Consider the following 19,685-nt stretch of genomic DNA (forward strand, 5'->3'; position numbering starts at 1 on the left):
TTTTCTATCACCTCCTCCTTTGCTTTTTCCCAGGAGGTACGTGACACCCCCGAAACCGGGTGACAAGTGGTGCGAGAGTGAAAGTATGGAGGAACAGAATGGAGGTGAGTTTTTTGCACATTGCCACTTGCGCTGAGTAAGGAGGCGTCTATTTCTCTCGCAGTGGGCTTCATGGTCTGTGTTGTTCAAAGTATGCTGGAACAGCACAACTGCATAAGAACAAGAAAGCAAATGCTCACCACAGGACGAGTGCTTGTCCTGTTGTGCAGGTTTTATTCTTTGTCGCTGTTTCAGCTTACTGTGAAGATGAACCAACTGCTGTACTATACTCCATTCTATAATGCACCTTCAATTGTAACATGCACTCGATTTTACGACCAGAAGTAAAAAGTGCAATGCCTTTGATGGCGACACGCCGAGAAATTGTAAATACAACGCCCTTGGTTGTTCACGCACCAATTTTTCATGGTGAAAGAGACAATAATGGTGAAAATCTGTTTCCTCCGAGCTGCAGTGAGTGGACGTTGCTCACTGTCGCTTTCGGAAGCCTCCATATCACTATCAACAGCCCATATGATCTCGTCTTCAGTGTCTTCTATGGCATTTGATATACCATATTTCTTTACTCCTTGCAGATCATGGCAGACTAGCTAAAGCCTCTAGAATATACAGTAGAACCTCATTGATACACTCCCATTAAGTACATTTTCCCGGTGCCAACAATCTCAAACGAGAAGACAGAAAGTGACCCAGTAGAGTTCAGCCCATTTTTTCCTGGTTTATATGTTCCCACAAAAGATTTTTCGGCACCGTTCAGTGCGTCTCCAAACTGCGATCGTATGATATGTAAACAATGTAAACAATAAGATGCGAGAGGTGCATGCGAGCGAGAAAAGTATATAGCTGCCTGCCGTGGCAGCTTCACCCTAATACTCGCCCGCCCATCTCGTGTAAAAATGCCACCGCACACTCAGTTTCTAATTTCAGTACCAGCAAATCTCCTCCAGGGTCGTTGCACGTGGCACTCACAGCTGTCACTGCCAATCCTATTGCGATAAGCATCTTTGCCTATCTGTTTGACCGTTCGTGGTGCCATCGGAAGCATAGTGCACGCTTTTTAACAGTCGATAACCAACATGCGCTGCCATTCTCTGCTGCAGACTGCAATCGTACACGTTTTCCAGCCGCAAAATCGCATGCGCCTCAAGCCTTTTCTTGTTCACATGCGATTGATAACGGTATATAGCCCACCCGTCTCACGTGAAAACGACGGCATGCCCAGTTTCTTATTTCGGTACCAGCAAATCACCACCAGGGTCGTTGCATGCCACCATTCACAGCCGTTGCTGCCAAGCCTATTGCAATAAGCATCTTCACCTATCTGTTTTACACCGCACGGTGTACTGCACGCTTTTAGTAGGCAATAATCGAAACGCGCCACCGTTCCCTGCTGCAGGTGGCTTGACGTGGGCATCACGTTTTACTTCGGTGGCATCCAGTGTCGCCCACGAGCTCGATTTCATTTCGGTTTCCCATCTCCACCTTAACCCTTTGAGGGTCGATTTTTTTCGCCATATGCGGCCGCCCAGGGTCGATTTTTTTTATTGCATATTCCGATTCTTCTTGTGGACTTATTTCGAGAAAAATTACCGTAACTTTTTAGGGTGACTGTAAAGTGAGAACAAAATATTTTGCCTTGCCATATATGCACTCTTCATTAATTAATAACAATAAAAAAAAGAAATAAACTTAGAATTAAAAATTTGACGCATTTTTATGCACATAGTTCAAGGCTTTGAGAATCCACACATGAGAATATTTCACAAGCCTCAAATGTTCCTGCTCTTACACTAATATAGTCCATAGCGTAATCGAACTGCGTAGGTGTGCGCACTCAGGAAAACTGTTTGGTTGTGTGCCCATAAAAGAAAGCAACACGTGTGACAAACTTCCGCTAATCTTCATCTTATCGCCAACCAGCTAGGGCAATTAGTTTTCGCGAGTGTTCAAAAAAAAGAAAAGAAATTGAAACGCATACACGGTGGCATCCTTCCTATGCGCACCCCTGTGAGCACTAAACGAGCGAGAAACAAGCGGTCGCCCTTTGAGCGATTAGGAACGAGATAGCCATCAGTCTCGCAAGAGCAAAAAGCTGAAACCGCCCGCAAAACAAAATCCAAACTGCCGCCCGCCCGCGTGCACGCCAATGCGCGAGCGGTGGTATATAGACGCGGGGGAGCAAACTAGTGCTAAAACAAACCATGCAACGAAAACCGAGAGAGGGAGGCGCGCGAAAAATATTCCCTGTATGCCCACATAGTGGCAGCACATGACGGAAAAGAAAAAGTTTGGAAATTGGCGCGCTTTTTAAACGTACAGACGGCGCCATAATTATACGGCATCGACCATTTTTGGACTTGTTCGCGGTGCCATATATTTATGTCATTGACTGTCAAAGGGTTAAAACACCATGCAATATGAAAACAACAAAACGCCTCTCGGGTCGCTGGAGCACCACCAGCTTGACGCGTGTTTGTGTCTTGTGCCACAATGATCCGCATGACGCTTTCAATCAGCAGCCCTGTGAATCTATCAACTGTGGCAAGGTGGTGAATTTGACAAGTCTGCCTGTGTCCAGGATGATACTCCTGATCAGCACTTAAAAGTATGTGTGTTGTGCAGATGATAGTACCTGTATGTCAATTAAATTTTTATGTTCTTGCATATTGTGTTCTGAATGGATGGTCCATTTGCCATCAGGACCAGCCCTGTTGTTGCTAGCACCCCTCTAGCTTACTGTATGGAAGTGGTCATGCATTCCCTTCTGTGCAATTATAAGGAGGGCACATGAAAAATGATGCAGGCTGGCCTCATCCCAAGGCACTAACCTCACTCCTGGGGTGCCTTGCAGAAGGCTTGTGCCACAGAGAAACTTCTTGGCATGTGTTTAACTCCCGAGTATCTTCATCTGTCAGCTGTGTTTTGTTTGCGCATGGAGTCATCATCATTCGATGAGCTTCCTGTGATTTCTGTCACATCACCTGCTCCTTCGTTATTAGAATTTGAACCTTCTTTGGCATTGTCCGCCCACTTCTGTGGCTGACCCCGCTTGCTCATGCTGCCACCAGTTGGCCATCATTGCCCTCTGTTTCCATGCTCGTTAGAGAACATTAGACTGTCAAAATTATTCTGGAACACTCTGCTGCCTTACTTCTTGGGTCTTGCTTTAGAATGCAGATGCAGTCAGTAAATAAGTCAACTCTTTGTTATGATCTAATCTTCCCTCTTCTCATTACGTGTCACTCTCCTCCTTCTTTTTGCACTTTGTTGCTGTCTTGCCAGAGCATACAGTTTAACTTAAATACAAGTCCTCCGCTGGACACGTAGTTTCGTATGTTATATTTCAGAGTCTTGCAAACGCCGGAAAAATATTAGGGGATCAAACAAGAAGAAGATGAAGTCGGTCCCTAGTAAGCATTGGCATAAAGCTTGAATACTAGATGATGCAGCTAAGGAAGTGCCACACATTTGTGAGGAGAGGATTTAATCTCTGAGCACTTTCATACAGAACAGAGCTTTCTGTAAAGGCTTGCATGTGTAGTGTGACATTGATAGTACAGCTGAATCTTGATAATTCGAACTCGAAGGAGTCCAAAAATTTGTTCAAATTAAAGACATTCGAATTAAAAAAAGCTAATTGAATGGAGGACTCACATGCAGTGGCACTTGTACACTGAGCTAACACATGAGTGGGAAGTTCCAGAGGATTTACTCGCACGTGTTTACAAAAACGCAGTCAGTTATTAAGCGTATCGGGGCTCATACTGTGATAGGAGACGGCGGGTGCACGCGTGTATAATTGAAGGAAACATACCCCATCCCTCGACTATTGCCCCTTGAAACTTTTGGTATGCTTCACCGCGTAAGACTGCTGTATTGGGGCGAAGTTAACTTTTGAGAACCAGCATTATGCAACGCACTATGCTTTCCGCACTCCGAAGCCGTTGGCGAGGATTACTAAGGCGAAGTCGGCGCCATTGCTAACAGCAGCGAATTGTTTCAATGAAAAACACTGCACCGAACAGCAAGAAGCTTGGTAGCGAATGTCGAAGTAGCTAGGTCTAGCGTTGCAGTGGTGTAGCTACAGCTGCCAGAGGAACTGTGTGCGAGAGCGCCAGTTCGAGGCAGCACGATAATCAGAATGGCGGTGGTGGTGGCTTTGATTAACGCCTTTTCGAACCTGCGGTCATAGCAAAAAGTCCGGAAAATTGGATGGCAAAGGCCCTTTGCATCCGAAATTTTAGACGTTCCTATACACCTGTCACACAGGCACCTGCAAACTCCGTTGACATGAAACTCCATAACAGATTTTCAGCCACGAAGTTGTGGCCGTGCTACACGGCCCAATGTGAGCTTTCGTCGGACGCTGCATGGGACAGAAACGGCACTGCTGCGCATACTTTCTGCTGGGTGCAACTGCTCACATACACCGTAGCCATTAAAGGTAGTTTTTCATTAACGCGGTATGTAATCTAATAAATATCGCAGCGAGAAAGTTTTCTGTATGTTACTGCAAGATTTGTTTTCCAAGCATAGTGAAGTTGAAAGCGATGCCGGCTACACTGCGCTCTCACTTTCGTGCGTGGGCATCGTGGGTCACATTCGACTGGTGCGCTTCGAGTTGTGATTCCATGCTGTGTAATTGTGTGTCTGTTCGCAGTGAGCTCAACTGCTTCCAGATGAGTGACAAAACTGATAAACAAACGAGATGATGGAACATTTCCCCATACGGCATGGTGAAGCATTGGTGTAGAGGGTGCAGGCGCTATGTTGTTAAAAACAAGTTAAAAACTCCAATTACGTGGTGCAGGGCAAAAAGACAAAAAAAACCACTAACATTTGTAAGTAAGCGAGTTATGACGATGTTATTAGTGTGGTTTTCTTCACAGCTGTAGCTACCCGGGAACGAGCGTACTCCATCCAGCCGTAATGATCATTGCCGAACTCCCTTCAGCAAAATCTCCATCCAACTTCGTTGGCACAAGGGAGACCATGTGACATGGAGCGCAACTATCTTGATGTAAAGACGAAGAAATTAAATGGAGTTCGCGGGTGCCCGTGTGACAGGGGCGCAATTGACTCTATGGGGTGCAGTGCCGCGAAGGTGTCCGAATTATTGGGCATGTCTGAAAAATTGGGCATCTGGAAAATCGGTCATTGACTGTATAGTACACCCGTCACCAACAAGTGATGTGCTCCTGCACACGCCTGCACACAAATTTACGCCGCATTTTTTGCCCCTTTCCCGCTTGTGGCATTGAGGGGTCTCTCCTAAGCTCTTCCCTTACGGCGGGGTCAGAGGAATGCTGGTCGAAGGCACCACCGCATGATTTGGCGCGTTACTGAGAGCATTGTCGGAGCATAGTATGTTCGAATTAGCCTTCGCAGATGCTTGCGCATTCAAATTACCGGGTGTTTTCACACATTGGAATAGACATAACTTTGACGGGACTACAGCATCAGTTTGAATAAACCAAAAGTTAGAATTAACCATGTGCAAATTAATGATATTCGACTGTATTTGATACAAGTTGCAGCTGCTTGTGGCATTCTTCTAGGATTTAGAGTTTTTATGCCTGTCATGCAGTTCTGGATCTGGGAAATGGAATGCCCCTTTTTATCATTTTCTGCTGTTGTCCGGCCCTGAAAACTTATTAGTTTTGCTTCTCTAAGACTACCATTAGATATTGCTGAAGGAGTGTCGAAAAGTGTTGAATGTCTTACAGGAGTGTCGAAAAACTTTTCGACTTATATGGCTGCTTAGAACTGCATTTGTATAATGCGCGTAGCCTATAACACCAGGCTGGGTAGTGCTAAACCAGACAGCAGCATGAAACATCAAGAAAGCAACAAGCTTTGCAGAAGTGGAAGTTGGGTCCAGTGCTTGTGCCATCACTTTCTGAACAACTTGCCCGCCTGTTAAATGAAGCGAGTGTTTCAGCTAACTTTTTTTCCCTCAAGAAACAACTTTTGCATTGATCGTGGAGCTTTTACTATAAAGTATGTGTGAATAGGACAGACCCATTTTCTCAGTTCTCAGTGCTCCGTCCGTTTCCTAACATAACGCAACAGTTTTCTCTTTAACGGACCCCATTACTGCCAGTGGTAATCTGCCCATAGCCTTTTTGTGTCATACAGTTGACTTTCCGTTAGTTGGACCCATGCGGGACCGCAAGATCTGGTCGAATTATCCAAAAGGTTGAATAAACAGTAGAATAATGAATTAATTAATCTTTTTCATTGCTTAAAATAGTCTTTTTGATTCTTGCTCTTAAAGAATGACTCAACCACCGACACATTTTCATCCTGCCTCAATGCGACGCAACACGAAAGAAGCGGGAAAGAATGGCTTCATGGGCAGAAGGAGCATTGGCTACTAAAAGAAAAGTAAAACAGACTCGTGCCTAGGGAAGCAGCGGCGCCGTCTGCTGAAGTTCTTGTTTTCGAACTTTTGGTAACCAGTGCATGCATGGGGGGGGGGGCACTGTAGAGGTCAAATTAAACGATGCGGCATGCTTTCGCATTCAAACTAAGCAAGTTTTCCTTCCATAGAAACAAATGGTTTCTCACCGGGACTTTCTACCGTGTTTGAATTAAGTGAAAAATCCGAAACTGAGGTCAAACGAACGAGAGGTGATATCACATGTTTGCCTTAATGTGTTGCCTCCCTACTAAATGCTTGACAAGTGCAGTTTTGTCCCTCTCTCAGGCATTGGTGTGTGGCTTTCGGAGTGCCAGTTTTAACTGCCTGTCCTCCGGTGCCCCGTGTCCCTCTTCTCCCTCTCCCTCTTCATGCATACGGCATCCCTTGGGGGTGGGGAACGCAGAGGTTCAGAACGGCGAAGACGAGCTGTTTGCAGACGTGGATGAGGAGATGGCCAGCGAGACGACTGCTGAGCCACCGCCCAAGGAATGCCCGAACAAGAAGCGGCGCCTGTTCACGCTGCACTGCATCAACGAGAACAGCTCGCTCAACCTGGCCACCCTGGTGGACAACGGCCAGCCCCTGCAGCTGGCACCTCGTACTTACCTGGGGGCCGACTGGCTGCCCAAGGTGCGCGCCCACTACTTCGACGAGACCAAAGCGGACGTGAGTGTCCTCTTGCTCATCTAAAAGTTGGAAACATTTTACAAAAGTTGGTCAATATGTTTTGTAATCAGATTGTGGACAAATGTGACCTGAAGTGGTATTCATCCATGGCAGTAACAAACGCAACAGTTCGCAAAGCCAAAGGTGGGCAATCTCGGGCAAGTTCTTAACTCGCGAGGTCGACCTAGACCTCACAAAGGGAGGTGAGGGTGAGAACTGCTAGGAATTCTGTGATGTTGACAATTTTGACCTTAACTCTTTGTTGCTGCGAGAAAATGGTAGTTTTTTACAGATCTCGGAAAAAGATTATTTGACACTACAAATAATATTCCAGCGCATATTGCAGCATAGCATATTGTGCATAATGAAATGCTCTTTCCAAAAACATATGGTGCCAAACAAAAAAAAAATGTATTAGTTAAAACATAAAAATCCTAGAAAGCGTCATTTTTGCTGCCAGTTATAAAAACAATAAAGAAACAACTCTACAAAAACATTAATATCAAAGGAAATTCAGAATATGCATTTTAAAGATAAATAACCCATAAATAGTGTCTGAAAAAATAAATGATCAGTACACCGCTGTTCTTCGGATACAAAAAAGAAACAGACCAGTTCATCGCTCATGCCATGCAGTGAAGCAGTTCCTGGATATTGCGAAGCATAAATGCGCTCCAAACTTTTCCCACATAACACCTGGTTTTTGTTCAACTTTGCAGTCCTCATAACACATTTTGCAGTTAGTTCTTTCCGGCATCTTTTGAGGATGGTCCGATGAGAAGTCCAAGGAACGTACTTCACCAGTTCGTCTAGAGTCATGCACCTCTTCCAGGACCGGTCGCTTTCAGCGTAGTTTGGCAACTACAAGATTATGCATGCAAGCATATCTCATTGCCTTTTTGCAGATTGTCTTTATCACCTCTGCAGAGAAGAGTAGAAAGAAATCCCACGCCATTGTAAAGTGTCTAGCACTCATCCGTAGTACTGGGTGGCCTTCTTAAAGTAAACCTAAGTTTCTTTGCTGCCGATGGCAGCTCATCATAACCAAGCGAAGTATGCACCCTGAAGATAATCAGTAGAGCTTCCAATCAGTAGAGCTTCCAGGTCGTGCGAAAAGATCGGCAGGTAAGTGCGCACAAGGAAGGAGACCGCTCAAGGCCGTCAAGGAAACTCGCCAGTGAACAGCTGCGGATGTCCCATGCTGACTCAAAACATTGTTGCTGTCACAGCTTGAATCTGCTTTGCTATCATCTGCAGAATCATAACTAGAGTCCCCAACAGTAAATTGAAGTGCGGGGGCAGCATAGTTTTGAGCACAACACTTTTCTCGCGGCGCAACTACGTGGGACGACGCCGTGGGAGCAACTTTCGATAACTGCGCAGTTAAAAAAGTACTAAATGGCTATTTTTTGTATACAACTTTATAAGCACAAACATCTGACAGTTTCTAACAGCAATTCCTATTCTACAAGTCGCAAATGGGTTTTCATGTAATGCGTTTTGTTTGTTATAAAGTTATGTTAATCACACAACTCCTTGTACGTGGGCAGGGTTCAAACACATGGCTTTTTGGTTTAGGTGAAATGTTTTAACCTGAGCACGTGGTGCAACTTTCACAACTCGCGTGCCACTCATGTGATGCACTACTCCTGAGATGCGCTACTTCATTTGGACTTCCCAGAAGAACATGTCATTGCAAGCAATGAAATGCTGCCCATGATAGAGAATAGGCAGAGCTTTGTGTGCCAACAGATTTCTGGTGTAGTGTCAATAAATGGGCAGTCTCTGCACATGTGTGGATTGCACGTTGTAATATCATTAGAAGCCAACAAACACTGACACCAAGGACAACATAGGGGAAATTACTTGTGTTCAATAATGATAAATTAATTGAAATGAAAGTGGATGAAAAAACAACTTTCCGCAGATGGGGAACAATCCCACAATCTTCCCATTACGCATGCGATGCTATACCAATTGTCGGCTAATTCCCCACTTGCGGCAAGTTGTTTTTTCATCCACTTTCATTTACATTAATCTATAGTTTCTTTATTTTCATTTATTGAACACAAATAATATCTCCTATGCTATCCTTGGTGTCAGTGTTTGTTGACTTCTTATGATATGACTAATAAAAATTGGGCCCCTTGGTTAACCCCCTTTCTTCTTGTTTATTGCATAACAAGGGTCTCAAATCCAGCAGCATAGATGCCTTCACCCAAAAAGATCACATTCTCATGACGCCTGCGGTAAAAAGGACGTTCCACATCCGCTGCCAAGGTCTGCGAGTGGTGGTGCTGGCTAACACTCCCAGGGTTCTACTAGGAAACATAAATACCCAATAAAGTGGATGGTGAAACGGCACCGCAGTAGCTCAATTGGTAGAGCATCGCATGTGCAATGTGAAGGTTGTGGGATCGTTCCCCACCTGCGGCAAGTTGTTTTTTCATCCACTTTCATTTCCATTAATCTATCGTTTGTTTATTTTCATTTATTGAACTCAAGTAATTTCCCCTATGTTGTCCTTGGTGTCAGTGTTTGTTGGCTTCTTATGATATGACTAATAAAAATCGGGCCCCTCTCTTAACCCCCTTTTTTCTCGTTTGCATATTGTAAAGTACACAAATATCTGTGAGCTACTTTGTCAGTACATTAGGTGCTCCCTCGTTTTGTTGTCGCCACAGCATACATGTAGAGTTTCGGTTACAATGGTAAGAGTGCATGCGGTGCAGGACGTGCTGATCCACGAGTCGGTGCACCAGCGAGCGGTGAAACGACAGCTGCAGCTGCGCGAGTGTCTGGAGCTGTTCACGACGACCGAGAAGCTGGGTGCCGAGGACCCCTGGTTCTGCCCCACGTGCCGCAGTCAAAAGCAGGCCACCAAGAAGCTCGACCTGTGGAGCCTGCCCCGAGTGCTCATCATCCACCTCAAGCGCTTCTCCTACAACCGCTTTTGGCGCGACAAGATCGACACCCACGTTGACTTCCCCATCACGTGCGTCCATATCGCTCGCCTCTCAAGCTGTGCCGGGCTCTTGGCCTGACCGTTTGTGGCTGTGGGAGATGTAGCTAGGGGTCCAGATCTGAACCTAGTTCTAGAATTTCAGTTTTATGTGAAATTTCGAACATGAGAAATGGGAGCTTTGTTGTCTACCTGCCATGATAGCTCGATTATGGCATTTTGCTGCAGGGTGTGAGTTCACGGAATCAAATCTTGGCCACAGTGGCCTCGTTTCAATGGGGACAAAATGCAAGAACACCTGTGCACTTAGATTTGGGTGCCCGTTAAAGAACCCCAGGTGCTCAAAATAATCCAGAGTCCCCCACCACGGTGTGCCTCATAATCAGATCGTGGCTTTGGCATGTAAAACCCCATCATTAAAATTTTTAGCATTGATTTGGGTGTTGAACTGCATGAATCAATCACATTTTCTTTACTGTATGGTCAGCCAAGGAAATTTACCGAAAACAGGTTTCACAACAAATGTGAATTTGTGCTTTGTAAAGGCATATCGCTTCAATTTAATGAATTACAGGGCAGGTCATAAAAACTATAATACAGACTGCTTTTTAGCAAATCTCATGTCCTGTAAATATTTGTGGCCAGCTGTGTGTTGTGTATATGTAGATTTAAAGCATTAATTTCCTTGAAGTGTGCATAAATCGAATTTATTTTTAGCAATACAGTATCTGCATATTTATATAAACTTTATGGAATATAAACAGAATGGTTGGAAGGTTCCCCCATTCTATTTCTGGTAGCAGTGTGTAAATACAGTCGAATCTCTACAATTCGAACTCGAAGGGGCCCGAAAATTTGTTGGAAATAAAAGAAGTTCGAATTGATGTTCTTGAAGCATTCATGCACCATAGCACGATGCATGAACGGTGCGAGCCGTGAAGCGGCGCGCAAGCGCACAGTGAGTGAGGACCACGTAAGAACCCACTCCAGCCAACACTCGCTTCCCTATAACGGCACAAAACGAAACTTCAAGAAGCAAGCTGGCGCTGGGCTGGCGGGTCTGGCGGCATCGGTGCGGAGACCATTGCAGCTGAGGGAGTTAAGAGGGAGTGTGAGGGGAGTGCAGTTACAAGGAAGGGAGGGAGGGAAGGAAGCGGATTTGCTTTCCTGCCAGCTTGATGGATGGCGCTAATTACCTCTTCGAGGGGGCATACTGCTACCGAAGCAGTGGAGTTGCCGAAGCCAGACTATGCCTCCGCTGCTGCTTCCCTCTACGTGTTCGCATGCTTTTTTCTTCGTCTGCTGACAGATCTTTGCTGTATTTACATTCTTCATCTTACGTTCTTAACGCGAGTAATGTCTTGTCAAGATGACGAAGTCTGTTCCACTGATCATGATAGTGTTGGTGCGCTCCCTCCTGTTGCGGCGCCCTCGTGTTCAAAATACAGGGCGAATTAGGTACTTGGTGCCGCCTTCGCGTCCTTGTGTCGTACAGCATCAGATGTGGTGCTCTGTCTCCAACAACCTTTTCATCTGGAGGTTTCAATTTAGACTCGTCATTGCAAAAAAACAACCACGAACGAGACCAAACCAAGCCAACCAAAACAAGCGCGAGCAAGAGCTGACGCGAGCAGATGATAGTGCAAAACAAGCGGGTCTGCGTGGCACCAGTTTCTCAAGCATACGTCACTGTAGGGGCCACTCTTATTGGTCACCTTCGCTCGTGGCTCGCTTGCCACCGCAGCGAGCAGAGAAAAATCTGCCCAGGACCAGTCCCTGCTATGGCGCGCATTTTACCGCCGGTGTGGCTGGCGCATTACGGCGTGACACAGAAACAGCGACCTTGCCATTTGAGTTTTTCCCTCCTTCAGGCATGGTGTTGAGGGGTCTCTCCTAAGCTTTTCCTCTGTGCTAATTGGAGGCGCCGCCGTGTGAATTGGTGCACTGCTGAGAACGTTCTCAGAGTGTGGTATGTTCGAATTAACTGTCACAAATGCTTGCGCGTTTGAATTACCAGGCGTTTTTGCCTATTGGAATACACATAACTTTGACAGGACCACAGCGTCAAGTTCGAATTAAGCATGCTTGAATTAAGGAGATTCGACTGTACTGGCAGGAGTTGCAAGCAGAAACATTATCACATAAGATGCCAAGATAGTGCCAGAACAATGAAGGGAGAAACATTCTAACTTGTTGCTTGAACACACAACGCTATGGGCTAATGCAAAAAGCATGACAGCATATATTGCATGATGACCAACTGTCACATCGTAATTTTTTAGGAAACTAGACTCAAATGATTTACACAGTAAAAACCTTGTTAATTCGGATATCACGGGACTGAAAAAAATGTTCACATTAACTGAATGTTGAATTATCAAGGGTACCAAGAGAACAATAAACAAATGCATAAACCTTAACACTATTTCATTTACCGAATGAATCGGCAAATCCTGTTTCTACACAAAGACAGTTCGGAAGCTGCAGTTCTTGTCATTTTGCGACTGATTAGCGGAAGCAGCGGCAAAGGCCTCGTGGCTTTTTCGCATTGCAGTTTTGCTGCAAAACCCACGCCTTCGTCCCGGATGCGCTTTTCGTTAGTGCATGCACATCCCAATGATTCTGTTGCCGCTTAGCTGGTTGGCAACAAATTGTCTCTCCATCGTGATATAGTTGGCGGATTAGATGCCAGCATGGGGGCTGCGGTATTGTCTTTGCATTGCACCGAGTGAAAACGGAACTATTGCTCGCGGCAATCGCTGCGAATGAAACTGTGGTCGCTATCCTGAAGGCGCACCGTCAAAACGAAAATACTGTTTGCCGCTTCCGCTATGGACGAAACCATGGCCGCTATCAGCACCGTGATCACGAATGCTGACGATTCAGCTCTGAAGGCACATGCCCAATGCGCTCTCAGTTGAAACAAAACTACTGTACTTGCCATAACTGCAGTGGACGAAGCCACGGTCATGATTGGCATGATCATGGATGGTGACTACACGGTTCTAAAAGGCATGCAGCCAGTGCACACACCAAGTCAAAACGAAACTACTGTTAGCGCAATTCTGCGGGTGGAACCATGGTAACTAACGATGCGATCGCGGATGGTGACTTCGCAGTTCTAAAGGCACGCGCCAAATGCAGTGTCATGTGGAGCAGCAAACGCAAGAATAAGGGCTATAAAGACAAATAAACATGAAGCATTCTGGCGTTCCTGTCATTTTCCACTGATGAATGCCAAGGCGGACTCTGGTGCTTCATTTCAGTTGAACGCTAGTGCGGCTCTTGCTCTTCTACGTCTCGCATGTGTGCCACTCGCTGCACTCCAAGGTTTGACCGAGTGAATCGGTGTACGGCCAAATACGTCCGAATTAAAGAGAATTTGGTGCCACTAAATGTTGCATACGCCTGCCGGGACCAGAGGACAAATCCGTATTGTCTGATTTTCCAAATTAACGATGGTCAAATTAACGAGGTTTTACTGTGTTAAGAAGATGATTCTAAAATGCTTTGAGAAATGGCCAACAATGGACCTTTTGTTTCATATAATGGTTGTTTGCTCTTTTAAGTTAAGCACTTGCATCTTGTGGTGACTGTCATGTAGCACGCTGGCATTCAGAAAGCGCCTGTGGAAGTTGGAAGAAAACAAACGTCTTTGCTGTCTTTCCTTCATCGCTTCTGCCTTTGCACTTGTGCTAAGATGTAGTCTGAATGCATTGCAACTGCAAACTTTGTTGGTCGGGCAGTGTAGAGCAGCCTGCATGCATCTCGGTTGCTCACGAAGCAGTTTGGAGCATGGAGCCATTTCCTACTCCTTTTTTCTTCCAGTGATCTGTGCATGGACGACTACATAATCAACCGGAAGCACGAGCGAGCTGTGTACGACCTCATCGCAGTTGCCAACCACTACGGTGGCATGGGAGGTGGTCACTGTGAGTATGGCCAGTGTAATTGTTTGTGAAGGTTTTTTTAGGCACTCATTATGAGCATTATTAAAACACAACTAGCAGAATGAAGCAAGTGTTCAACTTAATGAGGACATGGGGATAGCGACCAGATGTGCAGTGCACTTCCAGCTGATTTGATATTTAAAGCATTTCGTCAACATCAGGCACGTTCCATAGTGCTGGCATTTCCTTGCTGAGTCTACACTGAGGCAGACTTCATTGAGGCATACTCTCCGCTTTCTTTGTGCATCGTCCTTTTCAATTGGGCAACCTAGCTTACTCAGTCCTAGTCTTTAGTCGAACCTGAGTTGGCCTAGTTGATCAGCCGGCCCAGAAGTGGCAATGTCAAGTAAGTGCAGCTCCACTAGCAAAATTAAAGGGATAACCCGCCGTGGTTGCTCAGTGGCTATGGTGTTGGGCTGCTGAGCACGAGGTCGCGGGATCGAATCCCGGCCATGGCGGCCGCATTTCGATGGGGGCGAAATGCGAAAACACCCGTGTGCTTAGATTTAGGTGCACGTTAAAGAACCCCAGGTGGTCGAAATTTCCGGAGTCCTCCACAACGGCGTGCCTCATAATCAGAAAGTGGTTTTGGCACGTAAAACCCATAATTAAAAAAAAAAACAATTAAAGGGATACTAAAGGGAACACTGGTATTTTTTAAGGGTGTGCAAATATCAAAATTCACAAATTGTATTCGGTACAAATACAGCCAACGTCTGATTTCTTGGGCTCCCTAAGGGCTGCGAAAGTCAGAAAAATCAGGTAGCCAAAAAAGAAAATGAATGCATGCCTTTTAGTGCTCCGTGCTTCCTTGTGTCAATTCGAGCCTTTAGCTCAAAGCGCCACCGGTATGTCCGAAATAACTTTGAAAGCCTGCCAGTACTTTTATTAGGTCTATTGGTGCTTGGACTGCGACAGGAGATGGCGGGTGCACCTGTATGTGTAATTAAAAAACGAATACTGTGTCCTGTGACAGGGACCCCTTTCCATTCTTGGTATGATTCACCACACTGCATTGCGACAAAGGCTGAGTCTACTCTGGCGGCAGTTGCAGTCATGCGGCCCCTATCTTGAAACCAATCTGCGGTAGGTACAGAGTCTAGGCACACCGAGGACTGTGTGTGTGCTGTTCTAGCTACTTAGTTTGCATTGAAGCAAGAGGCAGAAATAAGGGAAATTCACTTGCTGCTGCCGCCGCTCTTGTTCTATTTCTGATAAGTTCTCGGAAAACGCTTTCAGGGAAGTGCTGCGCCGATTGCGCCACCTTGTGCCAGACCATCGAGCTGCGGCAACCTGCGCTAAAACACTAACTTCGAATGAAGTTTCCAAATTTAGCATGTGTGCACTTTGTCTACATCGCAGACCACTTTCAATATGCGGTGCCCGCTCTGGTGGGCACTTTGTCCACATCGCAGATTGCTTTAAAGTTGCGACGCTGGCGCGCACTTTGTCCCGATCGCAAATCGCTTTCAAGATGTGGCGCGGGCATGCACTTTGTCCACATCGCAGATCGCTTTCAAGATGCGGCGCCGGCACTGGTGTGCACTTTGTCCCGATTGCAAATCGCTTTCATTATGCGTGGTGGGCGCGCACTTTGTCCACACTGCAGATTGCTTTCAAGATGCGGCGACCACATCGCAGATCGCTTTGAAGATGTGGTGTCCGCGCTCGCGCGCACTTTGTCAGCATCGCAGATCGCCTTCAAGATGCGATGCCGGAGCTCGCGTGCACTTTGTCCCCATCGCAAATCGCTTTCAAGGTGTGGTGGGCGCGCACTTTGCCCACATCGCAGATCGCTTTCAAGATGTGGAGGGCGCGCACTTTGTCCACATCGCAGGTCACTTTCAAGATGCGGCATTCATGCTGGTACGCACTTTGTCCACATTGCAGATCACCTTCAAGATGCGGTGCCGGTGCTCGCATGCACTTTGTCCACATCGCAAATCACTTTCAAGATGCGGCGAGCGCTCACTTTGTCTGCATCGCAGATTGCTTTCAAGATGCGGTGTTCGTGCTGGTGTGCACTTTGTCCATATCGCAGATCACTTTCAAGATGAGGCGGCCGCGCTGTTAACAGCAGCAACCGCAGTAGAACCCCCGTCATTCCTTCGCCTCCCCCCGTGTCTCGCGTGCAAGATATTGAGCCGCGATCGTCGGCTGACCTTCGCAAGTTAGTTGCCAGCCCGTGACGACATGGCAAAAGTCCGTTTTACATGTCCAATTTTGACAAATTGCCACTAATTTCCTCTGCTGTAGCGGATAGTTCATTGTAGTGCAGTCCGTTAAAATCGAACTTCGTTGCGTTAATAAAATAGTTAGGACAAACTAAGGCTGCAATATGGTCCGTTACATGCGAAAGTCTGCTGTAGGCGGGTTCGTTGTAACAATGTTGACTGTATACACAGTGCACTGATGACACGGTTTACGTATGAGGCCATTTATATTAACTGGTATGGGGACATGTTGTCACATGGATTTTTAAAGGAAATTTCGCAGGCATTGTACTAATTTTCTTTTGTAAGAAAAAAAGGACCACACTTGACCTGGGTCGCCATATATGCTGTCATCGGTCATTTCTCGATGTATTCCACAACCTTTTGCATGGGCATCTTATTAAATAATTAAGGCAATAAATGTTAGTTCATTAAAATAGCTGCATTTTCACAATGGAAAAAGAAAGACTAGCCTCAACATAAGCCTATCAACATAGAGTGGGCTCTGTTCACGGAAAGCCCTCGTTTTTTTCTTGGCCACAATTAGCACATTCGGTGTGTAATTTAGTGGTGGTTTCTGAAAAATCTGTGCGGGTTTACTGCATAGCTTCATGTTACAGTCGGGTGGATGACAGTTCTTCAGTGATGAATTTTCCTCATCTTGCCGAACTGATTTGCCATAATCTAATAGTGCTCTGCAAAGTCAAATAAGGAACACCTTTTCTTCATATGCCGGTATTTCACTCATATTGACCTTTACCAAACTGCGCCAAAACAGACAATCCATGCTCCAATGTGCCAAATTTGCTGCTCCCAGGGATGCTTCAAAACTTCCTTGACTGCTTCCATCCCTGCACTTTACTGATCTGTGCAAATCCATGCTAGGCTCCCTGTACAGTCAAATCTCAACATATCAAATCCGCTGAGACCGCCGAAAATCGCTCGATATTCTGAAAGGTCGTTATAGTGAAAGCACCAAAATGAACTGATTTGCCCATCAATCCATCAGTTCATAAGTTGTCATCGTTTGAGCTATCCACGAAATCATTGTTGTTGGCAACAGGCTCTCGCGCTGTTGCTATTTTCCATAGATTACGCTGCCACCCACCACCAAAGCACCGTATAATAAGAGTGATGCGCATAAAGCAGACGCTGACGCTGAGGAAACTACTGAATAAAAGGAAGCTTCAGGTAACCTCCAAAGTGCAGTGTTTCTTGTTTTTCATTTACTTGCCGGGGACACCACAACTGTCTCACTAGAGGCGGTCAACTGAGCTATTCCAAAACGCAAGCGTGCGTAAACAACATCGTCCGGAAAGTGCAAAGTGCGACTGTGTGGCATCCCCGCGAGTATGGAGGTTAATTTCTCTGTGCACGCAGCTAGTACGGCTGCAGAAAAAAGGGCGAAAGAAGGAAGAGACGCCTTCTTTGCTAGGCGAGACTTGCCTGGGCGGCGCACGCGCTTACAAAACCTGTTGTGTCGTCTCCTCCGCAATAGATTTTTAAAAAATTCTCTCCTGCGTTTTTTTTTTTTTTTTTTTTTATTGAGCGCTGTTTCAGGTTTTCAGAACCCACGTGCTGTGGCATTCGCTTTCTGCAGCTTGTCATCTGCTAGCCTACAGTTTCGGCTGCCATGAAGGATACAGGGAAATCTAAGAATCCTCAGATTTCAAAATATTGGTTGATAGTACTGAGGCTTTGTTAACATGACACGGAAACTGAATAACGATTGTTATTCTGAAAAGTTCGCTGTTCCGAAGTTCATAGTACTGAAGTATTTTTATATTGGAAACCCTATGAAGTCAACTGGGGGATTTCTGAAAAGTTTGTTAATCTAAAGAGTTTGTTAATGTGGTGTTCATAGTAACGAGGTTTCAATGTATTTGCTTTATTTTGTTGTTCTGTTTCCACAGTGTGATATATAATGTGTCCAGGTCCAGACGCTACCCTAAAAAGCCACATTAATACGAAACTGCATATAGTACGAGGTGAAATTTTGGGGACACGAAATGGGAAAAAAAGTATTATCCACGCATAATTCGAGTTAGAAAAACTCGAGGAAAGCATTTATTTAAATTGCACTCCGCACTTCGGTCGCTGTCTTCCTCAGCTGTACTCTCTTCGGATAGTTCCTTGTTGGAAATATCTTCCCAGAGGTTCTCATCCTCTGTGCCATCGAGCGTGTTCAAGATGCCGCACGTCTTGATTGCGCGACGCACAAGGTGCTCTGGTATGTTGGCCCATGCATCCACAATCCACTTGCATAGCATGGCTGGCGAAGCCCTCTTCAGCCACCCGGTCAGCGTCACTGCAGGCTCACCTGAGCGCAGCCAACCTGTGTAACACCGCTTGACCGCGTCCTTTAACGGCTTGCTCACGTAAACATCTAAAGGCTGCAGCTGAGACGTTATCCCACCCGGGATAACGACAAGTTCAGTGCCAGATTCACGCAACAGCCTCTTTACTGAGTCAGCCAAATGGCAACAAAATGCGTCCACTACAAGGATGGACGGGAACGACAACAGTGCGCTGGGCCGCCTACACCAGGCGGACTTTATCCAGTCGAGCACAAGGTTTTTGTTCATCCACCCTTTCTCGTGGCATCTCACGACCACATTTTTTAGGCACTGTCTTGCGCTTGAAGACGACATAGGGCGGGAGCTTGCTTCTGTCTGCCGTGCACGACAACATAAACTTGTTTAGAGTCCTTTTCGTGCATGGTGAGGGGTGGTGGCATGTCCAGATAAGCCGGCATTTGGTCAGCATTGCCGATTTGCCCTACACTCTAAAACAAAATTACACCCTTTGGGTTGTATCTTGCCATACAACAATAAAGGTCATCTGTGTCCGCATTTCCTTTCTGGTACTTGCCAGTAATGGACGGCATGCGCGTTATCAGCATGACAGCATTCCCGACAGGAAAGTAGCGGGCGCAGCGTTTTTAAGAAAGGAAATGCAAGCAAGGCAGATGACTATTATTGTTGTGTGGCAGATATACACCCAAAGGGTGTACCTTCGTCTAAGAGTGTAGCTGGTAGTTCTTGGACTTGTGCAGCGAAATAATGGGGCGCTGAAAAGCCACAAGCAGCTCTTCGAACGATTCTGGCAGCTTTTGCGAAATTGAAGTTCGTTGACGTAAGGAAAATCCAGCACGGCACATGTAGCGATAAATTCAGTGCTTGCTCGCTTTGAAGCCGGAGCTCGGTAGCCCTTTTTCTCTTGCAAGCTCCTTAGCTTTTGCCTGCATAAGCTCCACGCTCACAGCTAAATGCATGGCTCGCTGTTGACATACGAACTCCGTCAGGGTGAGTTCGATTTCCGGGAATGTCCCACTCTTTGGGCCGTGAAAGCTTCGTGTTTTGCTGCATGCGAAAAGGGCTTCCTTCTGTCGACGCCATCTGCGAATGTTT

General features: G+C 46.0%; 1 protein-coding gene across 2 annotated transcripts in view; it reads left to right on the forward strand.

Moving 5' to 3' along the window:
• Positions 1–19,685, forward strand: part of LOC142585090 (ubiquitin carboxyl-terminal hydrolase 15-like) — a 67,846-nt gene that overhangs the window by 38,542 nt on the left and 9,619 nt on the right. For both annotated transcript variants that reach the window (XM_075695598.1, XM_075695597.1), the window contains exons 16-19: positions 34–104; positions 6,888–7,150; positions 9,883–10,145; positions 13,941–14,044. In XM_075695598.1, coding sequence (XP_075551713.1) covers positions 34–104; positions 6,888–7,150; positions 9,883–10,145; positions 13,941–14,044 — 701 coding nt within the window. The remainder of the gene's footprint in view (positions 1–33; positions 105–6,887; positions 7,151–9,882; positions 10,146–13,940; positions 14,045–19,685) is intronic.

The sequence above is a fragment of the Dermacentor variabilis genome, chromosome 6 (assembly GCF_050947875.1).
Source record: "Dermacentor variabilis isolate Ectoservices chromosome 6, ASM5094787v1, whole genome shotgun sequence".
In the NCBI taxonomy this organism is placed as follows: Eukaryota; Metazoa; Arthropoda; class Arachnida; order Ixodida; family Ixodidae; genus Dermacentor; species Dermacentor variabilis.